We start from the raw sequence: 25,791 nt of genomic DNA on the forward strand, positions 1-25,791 counted from the left end.
GGGAACTCTGTTTAATATTCTGTAATAACTTAAATGAGAAAAGAATTTTAAAAAAGAATAGATGTATATCTATATCTATATATATATACATGTATATGTATAACTGAATCACTTTTCTGTACACCTGAAACTAACACAACATTGTTAATCAACTATACTCCAATATAAAAAAGAAAAAAGAATGTAGGATCCAAAGGAATTAAGTAATTTAGTGGCAGAGATGTGCCAGTGGTGAAGGGTGAAAGAAAGGAAAGAAAAAAAGTTGATTGGAACTGGTGGCAAAAAGGTTCCTGGTGACAGAGAGAAGGCCTATATTGAGTGGGAGAGAAAGAAAAAGTTGGGGGGAGTAGAAAGGACTCTGGTGGTAAAGATGAGAAAGCTGGTGATGGGATAAGAAAATGATAAACCCAGTGGCAAGGAGGGTTTTGAGACAGAGGAAATAAGACCATTGGTAGGAGTGGAAAAAAGGTAAGTGAGGACAGGAGAGCAATGGCAGAGTGGTGGCAGAGAGAAGACAGTGACAGGGGAAAGGAGTGAATGGAGGTGGTGTTAGGGTACACCCAGAGGGAGTGAGACAATGAGTATATAAAGGTCAGAGCCAAGATGGGGTGCAATGCCGAGAGGCTGCTGATAGGCAGTGATCCAGGGGGCTCACACAGAAGGGTTACCAACTGGTCTTCTAGAGGCTACAGTGAGAGTCTGGGTGCCAGGGCTAGAGATGGGTCAGTCAGAGTAACTGTTGCAGCCAAGGGGAACCAGAGGCAGTGTCACCTTCCATATTCTCAGCCACCAACACAATGCTGCCTTCATCAGGGTACTTGCCCAGGTGGCTGCAAGAGACAGAAGAGGAAACTGCACTGGTAACAGGATGAGCAAGGAAGTCCAGGCAGGCCTGCCAGGGAGGGGCACCGGAAGCTATAATCCCCTCACTCCCCAGCATCAATTCTCAAGAAATTCCCTCACATGTACGCAAGAGGACATGCTCAAGAATATCCGTCTCAGCGCTGTTCGTCATAGCAAAAATAAACTTCAGTCGTGTGTGTAATAAAACAGATGGCAGTGGTATTTGAATGAATTAGAACTGCACACATTAACAAGAAAAAAATCTCCAAAAAATTAAAAAGTTACGAAAGGATACTAAGAGTATGATATCAATTATATAAAGTTTAAAATCTGTAAAATAATACTTCTGTTTTAGATGCATATATGATTTGTAAAAGCATAAAGACTTACCTGGGAATGATAAGCATGAAATTCAGGATGATGGTGTTTTGGCAGTGGAAGAATGGAGGGGAATGGGGTCAGGAAGTTGCCTTCAACTGTGTTTGTAAGATGTAATCAAGGAATGGACACAGTGATGCTCTTCATATTCTTTTAATGCCTTTATAAATATATATATGAAATAAATTATTTTTCAAAAAAGAAATTTAGAGGCTTGAAGTTTATTATATTATTCTCTCTACTGTTCTGGAATTTGAAGTTTCTTCAAATTAATAAAATACCATTTTGTTTCCAAAAAAAGTCAGTTGTCAATATTCTTTTTAATGATAAAATATATACTCTTTAAAATAAAATAAGCTTAGAGACAAAGAAATGAATTTCAGTGACTATCAGTATATTCCTAAGAAACGAAAGCTGGAGTTTTATTCCAATTCCTATGGTGTACTGAGTTATTATGATAATATATAATATCAAGAAAAGAAAAGCTTTTGATACCTCAGAACTGCAACATAAAATGAATTTAATTTGGGAAATTAAATTCAGGATTAAAGGATAATAAACTTCTTGGGACTTTTCATCTTAGTCATCTGATTTTTAATATAGAACCTCACACAGAGACGATTCGGTCTTATACTGTGTGTTGCTTTATTTATTTATTAATTTTGGCCAAAATACCACACTTTTTTTAATCCAAGGAAATGTACCATTATTTTAAGACATATTAGAAAATACCATATTTTAATATAAACTCTACATGCATAACTTCCCCTTTCTTGTCACCTGTATTTTTCTACTCATATGAATTGAAGGGAAGATGAAATTATTTCAAAAGTAGTGAACCAAGGCCTCCTCTGCTAAGAACCAGAACTTGAAATAAATTAGGTTTGGTTCAGTCTGGAATATTAATTGGATTTAATTATTTATAAGCTAAGTGTCATATGGGTCCCTGATCCTTAAAAGAACTAATCACATTTCAAAGGGCATTGAAAAGCATATAAATGTAATAAAGTTGCACAGTCTAATTATCAGCACATTATCTGAGAGTCTGTGGAGAAAGTGGCCTATTTGACATTCTAGAAACTAGCCTAGACTTTTGTATCAGACTTTGTACAATGTCGTTTAATACCCATGGAGAAGAAACAAAGATTTTACACACACACACACACACACACACACACAACACAACACAACACATACTTCATAAGGATACATGCATATTTAAAAACATATATCAGGTGCATTGGTGGATGACTATCTGGGGGAGAGTAGAGATGAATGGGTAAAAATAAAATTATATAAAACTAGAAAGGGACCTTATATGGACTGACAATAATTTGCTATGAATTGAAGAATAAGATTAATCCAGCTCTCAGCACTCGAGATTACAAAAAAATTCAAAATACAAAAAAACAAAAACAAAACAACCTGGACCTTCCCTTGACCTTAAGGTGCTTATAAATTAGAGGAAAAAAGATTTTGTAATATAAATGTGATAGCTTGTAAGGTACTAAGAACTTCTGGATTCTTAGCCAAAGAAATAGTTCAGTAATCTTTCACTTAATGAGTTACCCTAATGCATTAGTAATTTGGTTACCAAAACAATTTTTTTCCGAAAAGGGGGAAAGACTATCATAATGCATTCAGTGGAAGATATCTCATAGTTTACACCATTCTTCGTGCATTCATCTCTTTTGAACTGTCAAATTTGGCTACAAGTGAAGAACTAAGGCACACAGGTTAGAGAGAAGCCGTAGGGAGAACAGTGAGCCTGGTGAAAGATGTTACAGCCCTGGCATGGGTAAACAGGAGCCCCTCTTTTGTTTTGGAGTGAAAAGAATGTAAAGGCAAATATCCAAGTGATGCTACACATAACATGTAAGGATGCAGACTGCGTGAACATCTGATCCTAGCTACATTACTAAAGCAGAATATATAAACCAAAATTATTCACAGTTACTGTGATATGACACCAACCGTCTAATGGGAGAATTCGGAGTTTCTGTGTTAAAATGCAAGTTTGTTTTAGATAAGTCGAGGTAGGCTCAACACAATAAAATTTTACGTATCACTCATGTCATGGTCCAGTGTCTTGGGCTGCTCCCTTAGCAGCTCTTCTCCAAAGGGGGACCCAGGGATCTTGGTTCCTTCATCTAGAACACATGGCATCCAAGGGAAGAGAGAGCTGGAGGATCATTACAGGATGTTTTAAGAGTCAGACTGAAGGCTGTTTCCACAGCTCCCCCTGCATTTCACTGCAGAGAAGCCAGTAATAGACCCCACAGCATAACTATAAGGAAAGCTGGGAAATGCAGAACCCCCCGCTCCCCAGCATCCAAAAACAAACAGAATGAGGACATTTCACTGCAGAGAAGCCAGTAATAGACCCCACAGCATAACTATAAGGAAAGCTGGGAAATGCAGAACCCCCCGCTCCCCAGCATCCAAAAACAAACAGAATGAGGAACACCCTGTGTTGCCTCTGCCAGACAATTGGTATCAGGAAAATTATTGAAGAAATCAGAAATTGCTACCTTCTGATGCTTGTGACAATACACAATATGTGACCACTTATTTATAGACACAATATGCTAGTCATTAAAACAACTAATCTCAATTTTTCAGGTTGATCTGGACAGCAAGTCTCAGAATAAAAAGAGCAAAAATCCAGCCCAATTTTTCCCTAGTTGTGCAGAAGCTCAGTTAAATGGTAGAATTTATGGTGCTCCTGTTGAGACAGATCTGTTAGTAGTAAATAAACCTGTATTTCATTAAGGTTCATTACTCTGTATCTCTTGAAGTGTAGTCTTGAACCCAACAAGGTAATTTTATTTAGTTGAAAAAATTCAAAATTCAACCATTTATTTGGATGTGAATTTTAAAAAGAAAGAAAAGGAGCAAATTAATTGTACATAGCAGCAAAACTGAAAAAAATACCATTGCCTGGCCTCCCTTTGGATTCCACAAAGCCCACAGAAAAAAAAATAACCAGTATTAGGAATTCAAAATGTCCAGGACACCAAAAGAATGCTCTTCTCAACATAATCTGCAAAAGCCCTGTGAGTCAGGGAGGTACCCTCCTTGCCCTCCTCACTTACAACGAATGACCAACTGGCAGACAGAGGGCCTTGCCACTGAGGGTGGTGGTTCTGAACACTTTTTGGCATTGTGGATCCCTTGGTACTAATACCACTACTATTACGACTCCCGTCCCTAACTTACATTTATTGAGATTGCCATACTCCATGCACTCTGTTCTGCACTTACACAAACTCTTCTATGTTAATGCTCAAAACAACCCAGTATGGAGAAATCATCATAATGTCCTTTGTGCAGAAGACGAAACTAAGGCACAGAGAGGTCCAGGTGACTTGCCCAAAGTTGCATAAATAGTTATCGGCAGCCTGGAGCAAGGACTGTGACCCAGGTCTGTCTGCTCCAGAGCTTGCTTAAGTTCTTTTTTTTTTTTTTTTTTTCAGTACGTGGGCCTCTCACTGTGGTGGTCTCTCCCGTTGCGGTGCACAGGGTCCGGACGCGCAGGCTCATCGGCCATGGCTCAAGGGCCCAGCCGCTCCGCGACAGGTGGGATTTTCGCGGGCTGGGGCACGAACCCGTGTCCCTTGCATCGGCAGGCGGACTCTCAACCACTGCGCCACCAGGGAAGCCCTGCTTAAGTTCTTAACAGCACTGCCTCGCTGGACCTCTGATATTACATAACAGTTGTTACTGATATACTTTATAAGACAATGTGCATTATGAATACTGGTTAACACCAAAATATAGGAAGCAAATGAAAATCAACCTGTCATCCTACTATCAAGAGGTAATGGCTACTAATTTATTGCTCTATTTCCTTCAACCATTTTTTTAAAATTTATTTTATTTATTTATTTGGCTGTGTTGGGTCTTTGTTTCTGTGCGAGGGCTTTCTCTAGTTGCGGAGAGTGGGGGCCACTCTTCATCGCACTGCGCGGGCCTCTCACTGTCGCGGCCTCTCCTGTTGCGGAGCACAGGCTCCAGACGCGCAGGCTCAGTAGTTGTGGCTCATGGGCCCAGTTGCTCCGCGGCATGTGGGATCTTCCCAGACCAGGGCTCGAACCCGTGTCCCCTGCATTGGCAGGCAGATTCTCAACCACTGCGCCACCAGGGAAGCCCTCCTTCAACCATTTTTAAAACAGCTTTGCGTCAAAATAAAGGTGTCATTCTTTTTTCTGTTTAACTGCTTTGTTGAAATATAATTCACATACCACATAATTCACCCCTTTAAAGCCTATGGATTCAGTGGTTTTAGTACCTGCACAGAGTTGTACAATCATTACCACCATCTAATTTTAGATTATTTTTGTCTCCAAAAAATGCTCCGCATCCATTCCCCCACCCTCCTACCTCCCAGCTCTGGCAACCACTAATCTACTTTCTGTCCCTATTGATTTGCCTATTCTGGACATTTCATATAAATGGAATCACACAGTATGTGGTCCTTTGTGACTGGCTTCTTTCACTTAGCATCATGTATCTAAACAGGTATCAGAACCTCATTTCATTGGATAGCATGTATGAGAACCTCATTTCATTGGATAATATTCCACAGTATGCATATACCACATTTTGTTTCTCTAGTCATCTGTTGTGGACATTTGGGTTGTTTGTACTTTTGGGCTATTATTAACAATGCTGCTTTGAACATCCATGTATAGGTGTTTTGTGTGGGCATACATTTTCATTTCTCCTAGGAATGGAATTTTTGGCTTATAAGGTAACTCTATGTTTAATCTTTTGAGGAACTTCCAAACTATCTTTCAAAGCAGGTGCACCATTTTACACTCCCACCACAATGAATGAGAGTTCTAATTGTTCCACATCCTCTCCAACGCTAGTTGTTGTCTGTCTTTTGATTATAGCCAACCTACTGAGAGTGACTTTGTAGCTCAGTGTGGTTTTGATTTGCATTTCCCTAATAATAAGTAAGGTTGAGCACCTTTTCATATCTTCTTTGGAGAAGAAGTCTATTTAAATCCCTTGTCTATTTTTAAAATTGGGTTATTTCTTTTATTGTTGAGTTATAAGAGTTCCTCAAATATTCTGGATACAAATCTCTTATCAGATATCTGATTAGTAAATATTTTCTCCCATTCTGTGGTAGTTTTTTCACCTTCTTAATGGTATCCTTTGAAGAACAGAAGTTTTTTTTTTTTTTTTTAAAGAAGATGTTGGGGGTAGGAGTTTATTAATTTACTTATTTTTGCTGTGTTGGGTCTTCGTTTCTGTGCGAGGGCTTTCTCTTGTTGCGGCAAGCGGGGGCCATTCTTCATCATGGTGCGCGGGCCTCTCACTGTCGCGGCCTCTCTTTTTGCGGAGCACAGGCTCCACATGCGCAGGCTTAGTAGTTGTGGCTCATGGGCCTAGTTGCTCCACGGCATGTGGGATCTTCCCGGACCAGGGCTCGAACCCGTGTCCCCTGCATTAGCAGGCAGATTCTCAACCACTGCGCCACCAGGGAAGCCCAGAAGTTTTTAATTTCCATGAAGTCCAATTTATTTTTTTTCTTTGGTTGCTTGTGCTTTTGATATCATATATAAGAAGGTCATGCCTTATTTTTAAATAAACCAGAATCATATTAGATGAAACATTTTGTATCTAGATTTTTTCACATCATATTTCATCATGTGCATTTTCACCTGTAATTTACCTAAAAAATTTCCCCCACATTTTACTTTAAGGTTATGCTACTTAGTTTTTTGTTTTGTTTTGTTTTTTGAGGTACACGGGCCTCTCACTGTTGTGGCTTCTCCGCTGCAGAGCACAGGCTCCGGACGCGCAGGCTCAGCGGTCATGGCTCACGGGCCCAGCCGCCCTGCGGCATGTGAGATCTTCCTGGACCGGGGCACGAACCCGACACGGGTGTCCCCTGCATTGGCAGGCAGACTCTCAACCACTGCGCCACCAGAGAAGCCCTGCTATTTAGTTTTATCAAGGCTTCAGAGATATAGTGGGATTGGAGAAGATGCTGGAAAACATCGCCAAAAAAAAAAAAAAAAAAATCCCAAACTAGCAAATCAAATCTCCAATCCAAAAATTTAATAACATTCATATTTAAAGTAATATAATTACATTACAAAAATGTAGAAAGAAGAGAAAACAAAAATACCCATAATCTCATCACCATAACAGCCCCATCATTATCATTTTAATGTATTTTCTTCTGGTACTTTTTTTTAAAGCATATCTTTGAAAAATTGCAATCATACAGTATATACAAATTTGCATTCTGCTGTTAAAATTTAACACACCATAAGAGTTCTTCCATGTTTCTCCCTAGTTTTCATAACTATCATTTTTACCAGCTGTAGAATATATCAAATGAATGTACTATAATTTACATAACTATTCTTTTATTAGATATTTGGTATTTTTTCTGGAACCTTTCTCTCTTCCTTTTTTTCTTTTTTCCTATTATGAGTAATGCATAGATTAATGTTTTATTGTTTATAACTGTTTCCATGCTTGGGATTATTTCCTTAAGATACATTCCTAGAACTGGAATTGCTAAATTGAAAGTTATAATTTTTTTCATGTCTCTCAATATTATATTGCCTGATTACTTTCCAAAAGATTTGAATCACTCTGAAATGCTATTGATGATGATTGATGATGATGCTTTGGGTACTATCATTTTAAAAATACTTTGTTAATTTAAGTTTTTAAAAAAGCTTCTTGTTTTAATTTGCATTTCATTTTATTACTCCTTAAACAGCCCACATAGATGGGATGTTCTGGTTTCATTTCCTTTTAAGTTAAGTATTAATGTGAGGAACACAGTTAAGCCTCTCATATATTAAATACGTAGCTATCTATATTTATAGATATATGAATACAAATATATATTTCAGGGGATCCACTACTTTCAAGTTTTATTTCAATGGTAAATCTATGTTTATAACTTTGCCATAGAGATATAATTCTAGTAAATTTCTTCTGTACTTGTTGAATCAGGGTCTGTATATTAGTGAGACTTTTTTTCCCTAAGCAGAAGGGCAAGTGGGGTGAAAAGATAAATTAGTAAAAAAAAAAATTCATTTAGATAAGGTATTATTATGTCTTGATATTGCTCCTGTTAAAATTTTATAGCCAAGTTCCCATCATTTTGTAGACATCTTTTAGTATGTATTATTTTAAATATAGCTTATTATTTTAATTATCTCCAATTAAAAGCACTTTTACATATCAATGTGTATTCTAGTAAAAAGGAGCTTTGAATTCTTTCCATTTTGTAATACGGCCTCTATTTCTCTCTTTAAAGTAATTTTAAATATAGCCAATAAATCCCAAGGAGTTCCTTTAGATAAGCTATGAATTTTAAAACTAACCCACATTTTATTTTATTGTGCTACAGAATAAATGTTAAAGGACTTTCATTAAGTGTTTTTCTGCCTTCACTAAGTACTTTTCTTTTATCCGATTATTCACACACTGCTTTCAATGAATACTACTTCTATTTGGCATTCTATTTCTTAGTGAGAAGGTGGATTCACCACATCCTAATTATCATTATGATTCCATTACTCAGGTAGTCCTTGGTCAGGAGACCACAAGAATTTGGTCCAGTTACTTGCAGTTAAGGTCAATCATCGCCACCTGAAATTAATGCACAATTAAGTCAAGTCATGAATGTCCCAATTCAGATGTCTACCTTGAAAAAACGAAGTTAAGAAGGCATTTTGGGCAATTTCAGAATACATTTTTTCTTCACTGCTTTTTAAAAGAGCCCATCAAAAGTTTACAAAATGGGGCTTCCCTCGTGGTACAGTGGTTAAGAATCCGCCTGCCAATGCAGGGGACACGGGTTCGAGCCCTGGTCCATAAAGATCCCACATGCAGCTGAGCAACTAAGCCCGTGTGCCACACCTACTGAGCCTGCGTTCTAGGGCCTGCGAGCCACAACTACTGAGCCCTCATGCCACAACTACTGAAGCCTGCGTGCCTAGAGCCTGTGCTCCGCAACAAGAGAAGCCACATCAATGAGAAGCCCCTGCTCATAGCAACTAGAGAAAGCCCATGGGCAGCAACAAAGACCCAATGCAGCCAAAAATAAATTAAAAAAAAATTTTTACAAAATGATATCCATTTGCTTTCCACTTAACTTTGGATTTTTTAGAAATTTAGGAAGCTCTGAGGGTGGGCACTTATTTGAATCAAAACGAGGGCATTTTTCTGTTCCACTTCTCTTCCTCCATTATTATTTTCATCCCTCCCTGTGGTTGGTTCCTTCTTTCTTTCCCTATTACTCTTTTAACTTTATCTAATCCAGGTCCGTATTCCCACTTTATTCCCTCCTTCTGGGTGCCCCTCCTTTTGTCTTGCCCTGCCCTTTCTTTGAACACCACCAAATATCTAGCTGTGTCTCTAGTTATCTCATTTTTCATAACTCCTATTCTTCTGTTATATTAATATTTGTTGTCCTAATTTTCATAGAGTATCACAGTAATTCATGCCCATTACAAAGACTGCCAAAACACAAAATGTAGGAAGAATTGAAAACCACCAGTTATTCCAAGAGGTAACTACTATTAACGCATCCCTGTATGTCTTTTGTCTTCTTTTCATTTAAAAAAAAACAACAACAAAAACTTAAATCAGGATCTTATTAGATACATTTTGTATCTAACTTTTCTCACTTCATATTTCATCACAAGCATTTCACCTCTAATTTATCTAAAATGTGTAATACCTCATTGAAAAGAAATTGGAATATCTATAAAAGCAAGATGAAGAAAATGAAAATCACCCAGAGATAATCACTTTTAACATTTTGATCTGTTTATTTCTGGTCTTTATTCCTATGCATATTGTTACAAAAGTTGGATCATACTCTACATATATTTTATAAAATACTGAATTTTGTGTAAAAATTTTCAACATTTCCTCAACATTCATTGAGCACTTAGTATGTTCTGGGTGTTGGGAAATATAGAGAAGGAGATGGAAAATGCCTTCACTTTCATACAGCTTACTTTCTAGTGAGGAAGAAAGACAATAAGCAAACAAATAAGAAGAGATATGATATCCTGAGGGACAGGTGCTAGGGAAAAAGAAAGCAGAGCAAGGGGATGGAGAACAATGTAAAGGGTGTTGGCTCCTTTGTATGGGGTGGTGAGAGAAGGAGGGGCACCCAAGGAGATGATATCTGAGCAGACATCTAAAGAAACAAATTTTAAAAATACAGTATATTTTTTCTGGATTTTGTGTTATTTGTAGTGGATTTCCACTTTTTAAGTGTTTAACTTGAAACTTCTCCATTTTATCCTTTTTTTAAAAGATTTTTTGATGTGGACCATTTTTAAAGTCTTTATTGAATGTGTTATAATACTGCTTCTGTTTTGTGTTTTGGTTTTTTGCCCATGAGGCATGTGGGATCTTAGCTCCCCGACCAAGGATCGAAATGCACCCCCTGCATTGGAAGGCAAAGTCTCACCCACTGGACCACCAGGGAAGTCTCTCTCTTTTCATTCTAAATAAATATCTGCCTTTATCTCAAATTTTGTATTCTTTTTCTTAAAGAGGGCCCCTAAATGGAATAGGCATCAGTGCTCACAAATCGCAAATCTGTGGCTGGCAGTGCTCTCTGCGATGGGGGCTGGCAGACAAAGGGAGAATGATGTTGGGCGTCAGTCCTTAGACTCCACCATACTGATGGGTGGTCACTGGCTTAGCAGATCAGAAGACCAATCTGGCAGTGGAAAAGTCCAGAAGCAGATTCACATTACATAATTCTGGGCAGGTTTAAGATTTGGGTCAGGAATTCCCTGGAGGTCCAGTGGTTAGGACACGGCACTTTCACTGCCATGGCCCGGGTTTGATCCCTGGTCAGGGAACAAAGATCCCACTAGCTGCGGGGGCGTGGCAAAAAAGATTTGGGGCCCCAAGTACATCTGAAAGTGATGCTGGAAACAAGAGGATGGGTTGAATACACATATAGCAAAAAGTTATGTGCCCAGATTCCACCGCCACCTCATGCATCACCCTGGCTGATGGAGCTTGGTTTACTCCAATTCATTCTCTAAGCTATTGCTATCAGCAATTTACCTTCTTCAGACACCTCTGTTTTTCTTTAACATGTCAAACTCTTCTGAAAACCCAGGGTCTGCTTGCACTCAGATAAGCCCCCCTATGCCTTTACGGGTTCGTTTATTTCTTGACAGAAGAATTTTGAAACCCAGACCAATTTGTTTCCACGCTGCAGAAAGTGGAAGGTTTTAAAGCAGTCAGATGATGAAGGAATTAAAGTCTGTGTCTGCTGAGGTTCTAACATCCTGTGAGAGGAGACATTTGCTCGGCACACTCCCACCCTCGATGCCACGCAGAACACTCAGTGATGTGGCAGCGTTTGAAATGCCATGTTCCACACGTGCTGCTTATTCTATGGTCTGGAAAAGTAGAGGGAGGTATTATTACTGTCACTTACTTTGCTGCCTTTTGAGTATTAGAGCCAAGATTATTTCAGCTCCATAGATCCTGTATTGCAATGATAATGTGGATGGATTTACATATATAGCTCCCTAGCGAATGTTTTTTAGAAACAATTTTCAGGAGAGTTAAAGGTAGCATTAGATGAAAAGCAATTTAATTACTTAATCATAATGAAAAATTACCAACCTTTCAGAGGATAAAGTTGTTGGAAAAACGTCTTTCCCTTCAATTTTTCCATTTTCCCAGCTTTGGTTCCATATATACAAGTAAGCACTGCACTCTGGTGAAGCCTGCTGTACTCAGCCCACCGTTTCTGAACTCCAGCTGCACTTCATAACAACCTGGAGATCTTTTGAAACATATCAGTGCCAGGATCCCATCCCCAGAGACTCAGGTTCAGTTGTTTTGGGGGTGGGGCCCTGGCTCTGATAGCTTTTCAAGCTCCCCAGGTGGTTAATCATGCAGCCAGGATTGAGAACCGTTGCACCTGGGAAAAGATGGGCAGGAATGTGATCTATCCTGTTCCCAAAGAGCAAAGAAGCAGACTATACTGGTGACTGCAGGGAACTCAGCCCCTGGGGTTACCAGTTTCCAGTGACAACATGCTGATGTCACCTCTTCCTTCCTTTTCCTCATCATGAGGTACTTAGGGCTTGAAATAGGAGGGTACCTGGGGTCTGTGGGGCACAACTCTCAGCTCAGGCTGTGAAGGTAACTGTCATAGAAAGGATGCCCTCCCTCTCAGCTAAATACTCAGAGTCGGAGATGTGGGCCAAGAGGATGAGGACATTCTCAAAGTGATTGAGACTTTATTGCTGGAAGTGGTTCAGTGAAAAGAAAAGGAGGATCTACATAAAAGAATCCAGTGGCGGTTGCACTTGGGAGGAGCACAGATCACAAAGCACAGGGAGCAAGGAGGGCACACGTAAGAGGCCTTGAGGAGCGTTCCTGGAAAGCCTAGCTACTGAGGCTCGCAACAAAAAGCTATGACAACAGAAAGGGCTGTTTTAATTAAGTCTAGAGTAAGAGGTTCAGGGAGGGACATCTGGGCTCACTATTTGGAGCTAACTGCATAATTTTGATGGATGAGAAAAGAAAGTGAAACTCCACAACTTTTTATTTCTGTTTACTCTGTCAAAGAACATGATCACTGTACTGAAAAAGATAGGATGGTCTTTGGTTAGAAAGAACTGAGATCCAAGATAGAAATTTTAACTGAAAAAAAAAAAAAAAGCCAAAACAGCTAAGAAAATTCTATATAAAAAGAAAGTAATTAAAATGGGGTTTAAAAATAAACTAAAATAGGAATAGATAGATTAGTGGAACAGGGCAGAAAAGTAAGGCATCTGAACACATTTTGAAATTTACCATATGATAAAAGTGGCATTTCAGTGGGGAAAAGGTAAATTAATCAAAATGATGATGGGCAAGTGGCTAGCCATTTTGAAAAACAAAAAGCTGGATTCCTACCTCACTCCTTATATCAAAATAAATTTGAGGTATATTTTTAGATACCAGAAAAGCACCAGTAAATATACATATATATATGATCTTGGAGTAGAAAAGAATTTTCTGAATCTATATATCTATATACACATACACATATACATGTACGCACATATATACACACACATAAAAAGCACACTACAGGGACTTTCCCGGTGTCCAGTGGTTAAGACTCTGCACTCCCAAGGCAGGGGGCCCGGGTTCGATCCTTGGTCAGGGAACTAGATCCCTCATGCTGCAACTAAAAATCCCGTATTCGGCAACGAAAATCCCACGTGCTGCAACTAAGACCCGGCGCAGCCAAATAAATAAATAAATAAATAAATAAATAAATGAAATATATAAAAGAAAAAGCACACTACATGTTTGTTTATGAACCAAAAAAATAAATAAATAAATAAAAGCCCCAGACAAAATGCTTGGCAGGATACACACCACACTTAACAGAAGTTATTTCTGGGGCAGGAAACTGGAGGGCAATAAAATGAGACAGTTTCTCTGTCCTCTCTCTCCATTTATATTCTCTCTCTATATATATAAAGATACACATGTAGATGTAGATATATATACACTAAGTTAATAACTAAATACATATTTTATATATAATATATATTTAATATGTATTTAGGTATTAGTTTATTTAGTTTTATAGAGAAGATACATAGAATTTTAAAAACTGTAAAAAATCAACACTGGTTAAGAGTTTGAAGAAAAGCACTTGCATGCTCTAAATAATTTCAGATTTTTTTGACCCAGACAAATCTCCCCTCAGGGTCCTGAAAGAATGTGAGACATGGCTAAGTCATAGTCCAGGAAAGGGAAGACTTACTGAGCTGGCGTTATGCTGGGTAGCTCAATACTGACTAGTGGGGCTTGGAAAGGAAGCAGTAATTACTAGAAGCAAGCATCACCAACAGAAAGTTTTGTTGGTCATGGCAGTAAGGAAAGAAACCTGCATTGCATCTGAGCTCTGCTACTTACCACCTCTGTCGACTTTTGTGAGTTACCTAAACTCCCGGAGCCTTGGCCTCCTCATGGCAACATCATGGAGTTGTGTGAGCATTGTATGAAAGGGTCCTAAAAATGATTCCCAACTGTAAGGGGCTGTGCACAGGTAAAGGATTATTATTTTTTCACAGGGTTATTAGATTGGTTCATCAGAGGAGTGTGGTAAACACAGTATATCCAGACCTCAACAGAACATCTGACAATATCTTCCACTGTATCTTTTAGGAAAGTTTGGAAAATATGAGTTAGATGCTGGGACAAGTGAGGAACTTGTGGAATGACTGTGCCTAGGGAAGCTGAACTAGTAGACTGACAGGAAATTTCTATTGGCCTTATACAGGAGTCTAGGTTACACTCTATCTTTTGCAATGTTTTAATTCTCATCAAATTTGCAAGGGACATGAATTTAAAGACAGAAAACTTGTCAGAGACAGAAACCGAATCTAAAACATCCTGGCAGGCTAAAGCAAAGAATTTTCAAGATAAAAGGTAACTAGAATAACTGTGTTTTACAATTACAGTTGACCTTTAAACAACTTGGGCATTAGGGGCACCAATCTTTTGCGTGGTCAAAAATAGCGTGTAACGTAGAATTGGCCCACCACATCCTCCAATCCTCTGTATCCATGGTTCTGTAGCCATGGATTCAAGGAACCGTGGATCAATTGTGTAGTATTATAATATTTAATACTGAAAACAATCCAGATATAAGTGGACCTGCAAAGTTCAAATCCGTGTTGTCAAAGGGTCAACTGTATATCAAAAATAAAATGTGCAAAGATCTTAACAAAAATATAAATCCCAGAGCTAGCAAGGGCTAGGAAAACAGGTTACTTCATAAACTCTTGGTAAGAGTATAAATAGGTACACTGCTGAAGGAAAATTGACAATATATATCACTGGCCTTAAAAAAACAGGCCTTAAAAACAAGTATATTCTTTGACCCAGAAAGCCACTTTTGAAAATGTGTAAGATGCATAAAATAACAAAACCAGAGCTGGCCATCCAGCATTATTTATGATAGAGAATAACTATATATAACATATATATCTAATGGTATGAATTTATAACTAAAGGATAGTATTTACATAGGATAAAGTACTATAAAGCAGTGATTCTCAGCTGGGGATAATTTTGCTCCCATGGGACATTTCGCAAAGTCTGGAGATATTTTTGGTTGTCACAACCTGTGGGGAAGGGGAGATGCTGCTGACATTTAGGGGGTAGAGACCAGAGATACTAAAAATTCTACAGTGTGTAGAAAAGTTCCCCACAACAAAGAATTATCTGTTCCAAAATGTCAATAGTGCCCAGAAATAGTGTTGAGAAACTCTGCTGTATCGTCTTAAAAATTATGTGGAGAAAGAATAATGACAGGAAATGATACAGGAGAGTGTTTAAACATTTTGTTAATTTTTTAAGTTATAAAATACTAAGAGGGCTTCCCTGGTGGCACGGTGGTTGACAGTCTGCCTGACGATGCAGGGGACACAGGTTCATGCCCCGGTCCGGGAAGATCCCACATGCCGTGGAATGGCGGGGCCCGTGGGCCATGGCCACTGGGCCTGCGCATCCGGAGCCTGTGCTCCGCAACGGGAAAGGCCACAACAGTGAGAGGCCCGCGTACCGCAAAAAAAAAAAAAAAAAAAAAAAAAAAGTACTAAGAGATTTTATTGTGTGTGATTTTTAAAAATTGGAAGATGATACGCTAATCAATAGTAATTGATGAGTAGCAGGGCTATGAATGATTTAAATTTTCTTTTGCATGCTTTTCTGCATTTTTCAAAGTTTCTTATAACACATGTATTACCTTGAAAATAAGTAAAGAAAAATATTCCATGAAAATTAATTATCAAGGATTGGTCTTTTCTGTGAGCAGTGTGAAAAAGTTTTGATGGTTTTTGCTGACAGTGAGCCTGTAATCTTAGACTAGACTAATGGAGATATATCCTACAAGATCTGGAAAGAGGGATTCATGGTCCTCTCCCCCTTGTGCTGGCCAGGTCTCACCTGGACTCTTATGTTCAGGACTGGCCATCACATTTTATCAGGAAGGTAGAAGATGTATGTTTACACTCTGCCTATTTATACAGAGAAAAGTGTGTGTGTGTGTGTGTATTTTCCTATTAATTGATTTAGTAGAAGTGGTTACCTCAGTCTGATCCAATAAACTGAAAGTTCTCTTTAGGTAACTCTAGGATGGCTCCCTAGGTAAAGGTCCAGTCTTAGTCTTTCAAAGCCCCTCTTCTCCACGAGGTGTGGACAAAGTGAAACTGACAGTCAGAGAGGGACCTAGATTCACACCAGGCTCTGCAGATCCTAGCGCCCCCTGCTGGTCAAGGCTGACCTGGCGTGGTGGCTGCTGAGGGTCACAGGGTCCTCCTGCTTCTGGGGTGTTCTGTCGCCGCCGTCTGCTCCTAAAGCTTGAGCTCATGCACTTCCTTCCTTCTCTAGACCTGGCTGGGGCACCACCTCATTCCCGCTGGTGCTGTGGACCCCCGAGGTTGGCCTGTGATCTCACTGAGGTGACAGCTTCTGGTAAGCACATTACCTAGATTATCAGCCCATTTCTGCACCCCTCTGTGCGGGCACAGAGGAACTCTGGGTCCTGGCCAGAGAAGCAGGGCTGCCTAGAGAGAGTTAAAACTCAGGCCTTCTTTGCTAAATTGGGTCACTTAGTTTATATTTAGGGCATGCTCTTTTTAGGGCATGTGTAATTTTTTGGGGGGGTGTGGGGGTTTGGGGAGAAGCACTTTTTATTTTGATGTAATTTCACATGTAAAAAGTCACATATGCCCTTTACCTAGATTCACCAGTTATTTACATTTTCTCTTTAGCCTTATCTATGTGTGTGTTTGCACATATATATATATTTTTCTGAATCATTTGAAAGGATATTAGAATCCCAGAAAAAATTATTATATAGATAAGATTATTCTAAAATTTATATGGAAAGGCAAAGGAACTCCAATAGCTAAAACAATTCTGAAAAAGAAAGGTAGTGGGAGAAATCAGTCTACTTGATTTCAAGGCTTACTATACAGATACAAGTAATTAAGATTGTATGGTGTTGGTGGAGGGATAGATATAGATCAATGGAATAGAACAGAGAACCCCAAAATAGACCTCTGTAAGTACAGCCAACTGATTTTTGACAGAAATGTAAAAGCAATGCAGTGGAGGAAAGACAGTCTTCAACAAATGGTTCTGGAGCTATTGGACATTGACAGGTCAAAATATTAACCCTGACTTGAGTCTCACATCTTATATAAAAATTAATTCAAAATGGATCATATATTTAAATGTAAAACTTTAGGAAAAAAACAGAAGAAAATCTTTGGGAACTAGAGCTTGATGATTTGTGACTAGCGTGCCAAGACTGTTCAATGAAGAAAAGATAGTCTTTTCTACAACTGGTGTTGGGGAAACTGGATATCCACATGCAAAACAATGAAGCTGGACCCTTACCTTATACTTAACTCAAACTGGATCACAGTCCTAAATGTAAGACCTAAAACTATAAAACTCTTAGAAGAAAACATAGTAGAAAAACTTCCAACATTGGATTTAGCAATGATTTGTTAGAAATCATACCAAAAGCACAGGAGACAAAAGAAAAAATAGAAATATCAGAGTTCATCAAAATTAAAAACTTTTTTGTGCATCAAAAGACATTATCAAGGAAGTGAAAAGACAACCCACAGAATGGAAGGAAATATTTGCATATCATATATCTGATAAGGGATTGATATCAAGAATGCATAAAGAACTCCTCCATGGGACCAATAACAACAACAAAAGAACCACACAATCCATTTCAAAAATGGACAAAGGACTTGAATACACATTTCTCCAAAGGAGATATACATATGGCTAAAAAGCACATGAAAATATGCTCAACATCATTAATCATTAAGGAAATGTAAATCAAGACCACAATGAGATACCACTTCACATCCATTAGGATGGCTATTATTAAAACACACACACACACACACACACACACACACACACAAACCCAGAAAACAACTTTTGGCAAGGATGTAGAGAAATCAGAAATCATGTACATTACTGGTAGGAATGTAAAATGGTGCAGCCACTATTGAAAATAGTATTATGATTCCTCAAAAAACTAGACATAGGGCTTCCCTGGTGGCGCAGTGGTTGAGAGTCCGCCTGCCGATGCAGGGGACACGGGTTTGTGCCCCGGTCCGGGAAGATCCCACATGCCGCGGAGCGGCTGGGCCCGTGAGCCATGGCCGCTGAGTCTGTGCGTCCAGAGCCTGTGCTCCGCAGCGGGAGAGGCCACAACAGTGAGAGGCCCACATACCGCCAAAAAAAAAAAAAAAACTAGACATAGAATTATTATATGATCCAGCAATTCCACTTTCAAAAGAATTGAAAGCAGGGACTCGAACAGATGATTTGCACAATTTTGTTCACAGCTGCATTATTCACAATAGCCAAAAGGCACAAACAGCCCAAATGTCCATTGACAGATGAAAGGATAAACAAAATGTGGTGTATCCAAACAATGGAATATTATTCAGTCTTAAAAGGAAGGAAATTCTGACACATTCTATAACATGATGAACCTTGTTCATCATGCTAAGTGAAATAAACCAGACACAAAAGGGTAAATACATGCTTTCACTTATATGAGGTACCTAGAATAGGCACATTTATAGAGACAGAAAGTAGAATGGTGGTTACCAGAGGCAGGGAGGAGGGGGGTATGGGGAGTTGTTGTTTAATGCATACAGAGTTTCAATTTAGGATGATGAAAAAGTCCTGGAGGTGGATATTAATGATGGTTGTATAACAATATGAATGTACTTAGTGCCACTGAACTGTATACTTGAAAATGGTAAATTTTATGTTATGTGTATTTTACAACACAAAAAGACACACACACACACACACTCTCTTCAGTTGTAGTAGTTACATTTCAAATACTTAATAGCCACATGTGGCTAATGGCCACTGTGCTGGATATTCTAGGCCTAAAATAAAGGATTTGGGGGGAGGCATATATTTGGTGGGCTCATAACAGTAATTTGATTTTCACATGTAGCTCAAGGATATCAGTTTCATCTTTCCAGCCTTAACATAATAAAATAATGGTAAACAGTAAGAGCATACCGGCAGGGAGCTCAGTTCTGACCAGCAATGCCCAGTCACTCTAACTGGGAGCCTCTTGGGAACAGGACTGGCCCCTCCTCCATTCTGTGTGATTTGGGCAAGTCACGTGAGCCACAGGCTCCACCTCTGATACATAAGAGGGCCCAGTGCTTTCCAGATGAGATTCCACATCTTTTTACATTGGTGGAGCAAATCAGTTCCTGAACCCAGAGCATCACCTTTCTGTGCCTGGCACAGAAGTTTCTGGAAGCCAAACATCTCTAAAAAGGGAGGGCACCATGTGGGGAAGAGGAGAAGGGTTGGGGGGCCAGCTCTGGTTAGTGGTGATGGGGAATCACTGGTGGGTGAGAGGCATGCGGGATGCAGAGTAAGGCAGACCCATGGGGAATGGAAACAGAATCAATGACCCAAAGCGGGGAAATTGAGGTTATGCCAAAGCCACCAGAACGAAGACTGGGAATCAGTTCTCTCCTAACTTTACACTTGCTTCTTACAGAGAAATCAGCCTGCAGAGGTAAGACCTAGGGGAACCGAGAGGATAATGGCAGGTCCTCGAGTGAGGGCTAGGGAGGGGTCTGCACTGAAGATCAGTGAACCCCAAATGAAACAAGCGAGGCCACTGGGAATGGAACTAACCAAGGGCCATGATCTAACCAATCTGCAGAGCTCCAGAATTGGGGCACGGGGTTGAGGGGTGGGGGTCGGGGGGAGTGGAGCTCTGTCTGCAGAGGCAGCTGCCCAGAGCTGGGATGAACTTGCTCAGGTCATGCCCAAAGTCATGGTAAACACTAGACCTTCTGACAAAGGCCCCATAATTAACAAATCCTGCATATAAACAGTGAAAAGGATGCCATTTCCTGATGCTTTCAAGTCCTCACACAGAAGCCAACCCAGGCTATGGAACAGATGGAAAGAAAGTCCTGTGCCTTGAATGTGAGCGCCCATGGTCCTCTGCCAGGAAGTGGATTTTGTCAGGTATTAAATAAAGATGCAGTTAAAAAACAGCAACGTTTTTGGAGGCACAAATAAATATGTTCCTCCACAAATACTCCAAGTGTCCATTAAGTGTGCCCATGTGCACACACACTCCCTCATGAGCCCCTTGCAGGAGAGGATACATGATATTCAGTGTCAGGATTAAATGGCTCTGTCTGACAGCGTACAGCACCAGCTGAGCTCAGTAAATGAGACATTTAAACGCGTGATTCTTTCATACCCATGCACCTGGGGGGAGACCAGGGGCCACTTAAAAAAGTGGGTGCTTAGGGATAAGAAAAGGCTGACCTTAGGGAAGCTGGGACACGGCACCAGAACAAGGGCTTTCAAAACCTTTGATCTCACTTAACAGAGCTGTGTGCAGTGGCACTTCATCAGGGGCGCCATGGGAAACTCTGCGGCTCGCACCCCCTCTGGGGGACACATCAGAAAGAAGGCAGGGGCTGCAAGGGACGGGTCGGTCCAGGAAATAGGGCTGTGCCCACAGGCCAACTCCCCTGTAAGGCCACCAAAGTGTGCTGCCCAGTGCTGCAGCTCTGGCAATGCTACCTCTGAACTACCCCGAGGAGCCCAAGGCTAGGACTGCCGCTTACCATGAAGTCAAGACAGGGGAGTGAAGCTGTTCTACTCCCTTCCTCTCCCCATGAAGAAGGACCACAGCTCTGGCAGCAGCACTGGGCACAGGCCTGGTGTTAGTCATGCAGGGATGCAGAAAGCAGACCTAGTGGGAAAGACAGTCAGGAGAGAGACGTGACAGAGATAGAGTGAGGCCTGGGTGGCGCCCATCCATGAGAACGCAGTGCGAAGATGTGGAGGTTCCTGTGGCAGGGCGAGGGGAGCTGGTTTACAGACCGGCATCTGCACACGGAGAACAGGCCACCACGTCCCACATACCGTCCCTTCCAGCCAGTGTGCCGAGCAAGCAGCTGCACAGAGGCCCCTCCCCAAGTCCACCTGAGCTGCTCCTTCCAGCCTGGGCTTGACAGCTGCACTCATCCCTAAGTGGAGACTTACTTTTCTTTAAAGGGAGAGCTGGGAGGGAATGGAGAGAGCAAGAGAAGACAGAAATAGCCGGAGAAAGAGAAATATGTAAATGCATTCCAGGAAAACACACCAAAACTGAAACCGCAATGATCCAGAAAAAGCTAATGCTTGGTTCCCGTCAGCTTCACAATCCCATTTTCCCTGATCATCTTAACATATTTCCCCTCAAAATCAGTCATTTTCCAACAGGATATTTTGTGGTCCGATTCCCCTGTTCTGCTCTCCAGTGGCTGATAGGGGCCCGTATCCCATGCCTCCCTCCTCACCCACCTGCCCCCCAGTCCCTTCCGGGCAGACGTGACTATGGCATGGGGCTCTCCACCTCCCAGGAGAGGACGTGGAAGGAGGGAGAACACGGGTATCTATCTGTTAGAACAGGCTCCCTGGAAATAACCCCCACCACCAAACAATTGGTTTAGTTTTATTTCAAAATAGTACAAAACGGCCGTAAGCGGCTATAAAAAACTTCATCTTCAGAACACGTGGAAATCAGAAACAACAACAAAACAGGTGTCCTTCACAGTGTAATGGAAAAGCTTTCTCTGAGGCAGAAATTACAACTCCTCCTTCTTCTTTCCTAGTCTCTCATGGTCTCCCTCCCGGAGTGTTCGAATAAAACTAGTAAATCCCAACTCCTGTAGGGGAGGGAAAGAGAAAAAAAAGGAACTTTAACCTGATGCGGATGTGTGCGCCCCGCCTCCTTACTCCCCTTCCCTGACCCGCCGCCTCCTGCTCACTCCTCCGGACACAGAGAGGCGGCCAGCGGGTGGGGGAGCAGGGCGGCGGGGGAGAGGGCGGAGGTGGGGGCACGGGGGAGCGGGTAGGGGGGCGGCGGGGGAGCGGGTGGAGGTGGGGTCGGGGGGAGCCGGTGGGGGGTTGGCGGCGGCTGGCCATGTGGGGAGGGTCTGCTTGGCTACAGAGAAGCCCTGAAAAGTGGGTGAGGAAACTGTCCCGCACCCTGGAATACGCACCGCACCCCCGCACCCCCTGGTTCTGGGGCCAGGACTTGTGTGAAAATCCATTGGGATTTTCTTTCAGCCCGGCCAGAGCCTTGCCTTCTCAGCTCTGAGCATTGCAGCTGACCTCCGTGCTGTCCGGGAAGCCTCCTCAGCGGCTGTTTCCCTGCCCGTCAGCAGACAGAGCTTGGGGCAGGTGCCTCCCTGCAACTCACCGTCGGATTGGTGTCGTACTTTTCTGCAAACTTCCCGTAGTGGTAGTAGTGGAAAGTGGGGTAGGCCTTGATGGCCTCCTGCTGACACAGGTCCTGGTTCTTCTCTTTGATGCAGTCAACAGCGGCACAGGCAATCTGCGGGGCCGAAGAAAGGGAGGGTCAGCCCTGGGGTCTCCAGTCTGAGAGCTGAGGCCTGGACCAGGCTGTACTTGAGGCCCACATCATTTGCTTTTTGATCTCCTCCCCAAAAGCAGGGATACGCTGAAGCAAAGCATCCCCAGCCCAGAGCTCCACTGAGACTGAGAGTGCCTGTTTTCAATTCCCCAGGCAGACAGGTGAGGTTAGGGGACTTAGCTTGGAATGCCCTCAGACTACCCTTTAAAATCAAGAGTATAATGACTGTAAAGGAAATTATGACTTGAAAGCATCTGTAAACACAAGTTTTGTGATGCTTTCTGTGAGGCACTGTGGGACTCATTCGTTCATCAACTAATATTTCCTGAACATCTTTTGGGGGAGACGGGGTAGTACCAAGGTTAAGAATAAGAGCTTTAAAGTCAAGTTTCCCATGTGCAACTCTTGGCTTGGCTGCATATTAAGACTTAAGAAAAATTACCTAGCCTCTTGGTGCCTCAATGTCTCGTCTATAAAATGGAGATAACAGTACCTAGACTATCAGGACATTATGGAGACTAAGTGAGAGAAGTCAGGTGAGGTGAAAGGGCACAGGCCCTGGCACATGGTTAATGGTCAGTACATGTGAGCTGCTGTTATAATGGCTCCTACTGGCCCCGGACACAAGCTCTGTCCCCAGTAGGAGCTCAGCAGCTGGTCAGGGAGTTGGATAAACAGGTGAATCCAAGGCATGACAGGAGGTGTGTGGAGGTGGTCCAGGGTGCCAAGACGGCCCAGGGAGTGGCACAGAGGCGCTCTGCAAAGTTTGCCGCCTGGGCCAAGGCCTGATGGCGGAGGAGAAGCAGGTTCCAGCCAGGGGAACACATTCCAGAAACCGGGACAGAGTTCAGCATGACTAAAGCAAAGTTTTTGGTCAGAAGGAGGTTAACTGGCCGTTGGCCTATTCTTGCCCATTGAACAAATTCCACATGCAGGGTAGTTTTTCCTTATTTATTGTTCTTTCCCAATAAGAGGGTAAAAAGCAGACATGGGAAACTTTTCTCCTGTTGAGGGTCACAGAGCAGGGAAGGAGGGGAGAGGGTCAATTAATGGCAACAGCAATCCACAAGCATTACAGAAGAGGGGCCGGCAGCTTCTCATGAGAAGAGGCTTTGATGGAAGTCCTGCTATGGGCCAAGCCTGTTCTAGATGCTACGAGGACAGTGGTGACCTTGACAAAGTCCATCCTCAAGCGACTGACATTCTTACTGCAGGAAGGCAGTTAACAGACACATAACAAGCGAGATCACTGCAAAGTCCAAGGGACGCTCTGAAGAAATCAAAAGAGGGTGCTTGGATAAGACCATGGCCAGAGGGGTTGCTTTCGCCACTATGGCCAAGGAGGCCTTTCCAAGGAGATAACATTTGATCTGAGACCTGAGTGACGAGGAGGCAGCCAGCTGCGTGAAGGCCCGAGGGAAGAGCACCCAGCTAGGACCAGCCCATGCTGGGACCTGCCTGGGAGAGGAATGGGCGCGGTGCCTCCGAGGGCTGGAACCCATGCAGGAACCCTGGCAGAACTACTGCCATGCTGGAGGTTTAAAACTACTGAACAGCCGTGTCTCACAGAGTTCTCTGGCTGCTGGTTATTTCCATTTGGATGGAGGCCCCCTTTCCAGGTAGGAGAGCCCTGCAGGCCGCCAACAGTCAATGCTTACCGGTCTCTTACCTGTGCCCAGGTGAGCGGGGCTACCATTCCGCAGGCAGCAGCGCTGACAGGCAGTGAAGAGTGAGTTATGGCCTGCCCTCTGGTTACCAGTCACTCATCCTCCCTCACCCGCCCTCACGCCCCCGCTTCTACCGCTTCGGCTACGTTACGTTCTACATGATGAGACTTCTCAGAGCAGAGTCTGCAAACTCTGCACACAGTCCCTATCTGGCTCTCAGTCCTGTTCTATTTGGCCCACGCAGAATATTTTAAAAACATAAATCTGAATTAGCTGCCAACCTAGAAAAAGAGCCAGAAGATTTTATGTAAAGTTTGGCTCTCCAGCTTCTCTTTAAAAGCCAAATCTGAGGGCACTTACCCTGCCTTCCCATAGGCAACATGTGGCTGGAAAAGAAGGGCGGCTGTCTCCTTCAGGCAGGGTCCACTTGCTGTGTGCCTGCGTCCATGCACACCAGCAGGCTAGCCCCTGCAGGCTTCTGAGAACCCCAGCTTGCCCTCCAAAGCCCCTCCTGAATTATTCAGAAGTGTGAGGCAGAGCCTCCCCTGGCCGTCCTCAGGCTTCCATTTCTCGGGGCAGGTGCTGAGTGGCCGGCCCAGGGGGGACCATGCACATGGGGCAGCCTCTGTGTCCGGCCCTCGGCTAGGGGCTGTCACTCCCCTGCTAGGCTGTGGAAGTGTTTGATGAGCACTGCTCCAGGCCGCTGCTCTCCCTGCATCCAGTTTAAATTATGAATTTAATTTGTATACATGCCCAGGAGCAGTGGGAAATGTCGCGTATAGTTTTACAAATCGACTAAAATAAAAACGGGTCCTTATTCTGAATCCCCTCAAATAGCTGCCAGCCACATATACAAAATGCTACTTCTGGCTGCAAAGGCTCCTTTGCTCTCAGTCTCTGTAGGAAGAGGGGAGACAAGCACAGGCCCCTCTACAGGAAGTGACTGAGACTCTTTGGAAAGAAGGCAGCAAAAAAACCTCTTCGCATCTATCCCAATTTCACCTGTCTAAGCGCCTGCCCCCCTTATACCCACTCAAGATCTGCAATGACTCACCTACGGCACCAAACGTACACTGACTTCTAGATTTGTTCCATGGTAGGTGGCTGTCGTGCCCTGCAATGTGCCCTCCGCCCAGCACTTGCCACTGGCACCTGCAACTCTTGGCTGAAGGGAGCTAGAAGGCCCACAATGGATGGGGCTTGCGGACATGTCCCCTGGCTTTCTCGCCTCTGAGGGGGATGGCTCTGTCCCTGCTGAGGTCTCCAGGGACTGAGCCTAGTTACCCATGCGGTAATTTGCTCATTAACGCACCTGCTCTGGCTTCCCTTCCTCCATCCCCTCAACTGCTTCCTAAGACCACCTCCCTCAAAATCCCCTGCACGAGAGTCCCAGGCCCT

At 42.4% G+C, this 25,791-nt stretch overlaps 2 protein-coding genes across 2 annotated transcripts in view; both read right to left on the bottom strand.

Moving 5' to 3' along the window:
* SEC22A (SEC22 homolog A, vesicle trafficking protein) overlaps positions 1-21,642 on the bottom strand; it is a 110,712-nt gene extending 89,070 nt beyond the window's left edge. Inside the window, exon 1 of the mRNA XM_082624903.1 lies at positions 20,931-21,642. Coding sequence (XP_082481029.1) covers positions 20,931-21,037 — 107 coding nt within the window. The 5' untranslated portion in view covers positions 21,038-21,642. The remainder of the gene's footprint in view (positions 1-20,930) is intronic.
* A 143-nt stretch (positions 21,643-21,785) lies between these two features.
* Positions 21,786-25,791, bottom strand: part of PDIA5 (protein disulfide isomerase family A member 5) — a 93,897-nt gene continuing 89,891 nt past the window's right edge. Inside the window, exons 16-17 of the mRNA XM_082624897.1 lie at positions 22,553-22,687; positions 21,786-22,016 (exon numbers count right to left, since the gene is read on the bottom strand). Coding sequence (XP_082481023.1) covers positions 21,936-22,016; positions 22,553-22,687 — 216 coding nt within the window. The 3' untranslated portion in view covers positions 21,786-21,935. The remainder of the gene's footprint in view (positions 22,017-22,552; positions 22,688-25,791) is intronic.

Source organism: Mesoplodon mirus, assembly GCF_964341445.2.
Source record: "Mesoplodon mirus genome assembly, chromosome: 6".
Classification (NCBI taxonomy): domain Eukaryota; kingdom Metazoa; phylum Chordata; class Mammalia; order Artiodactyla; family Ziphiidae; genus Mesoplodon; species Mesoplodon mirus.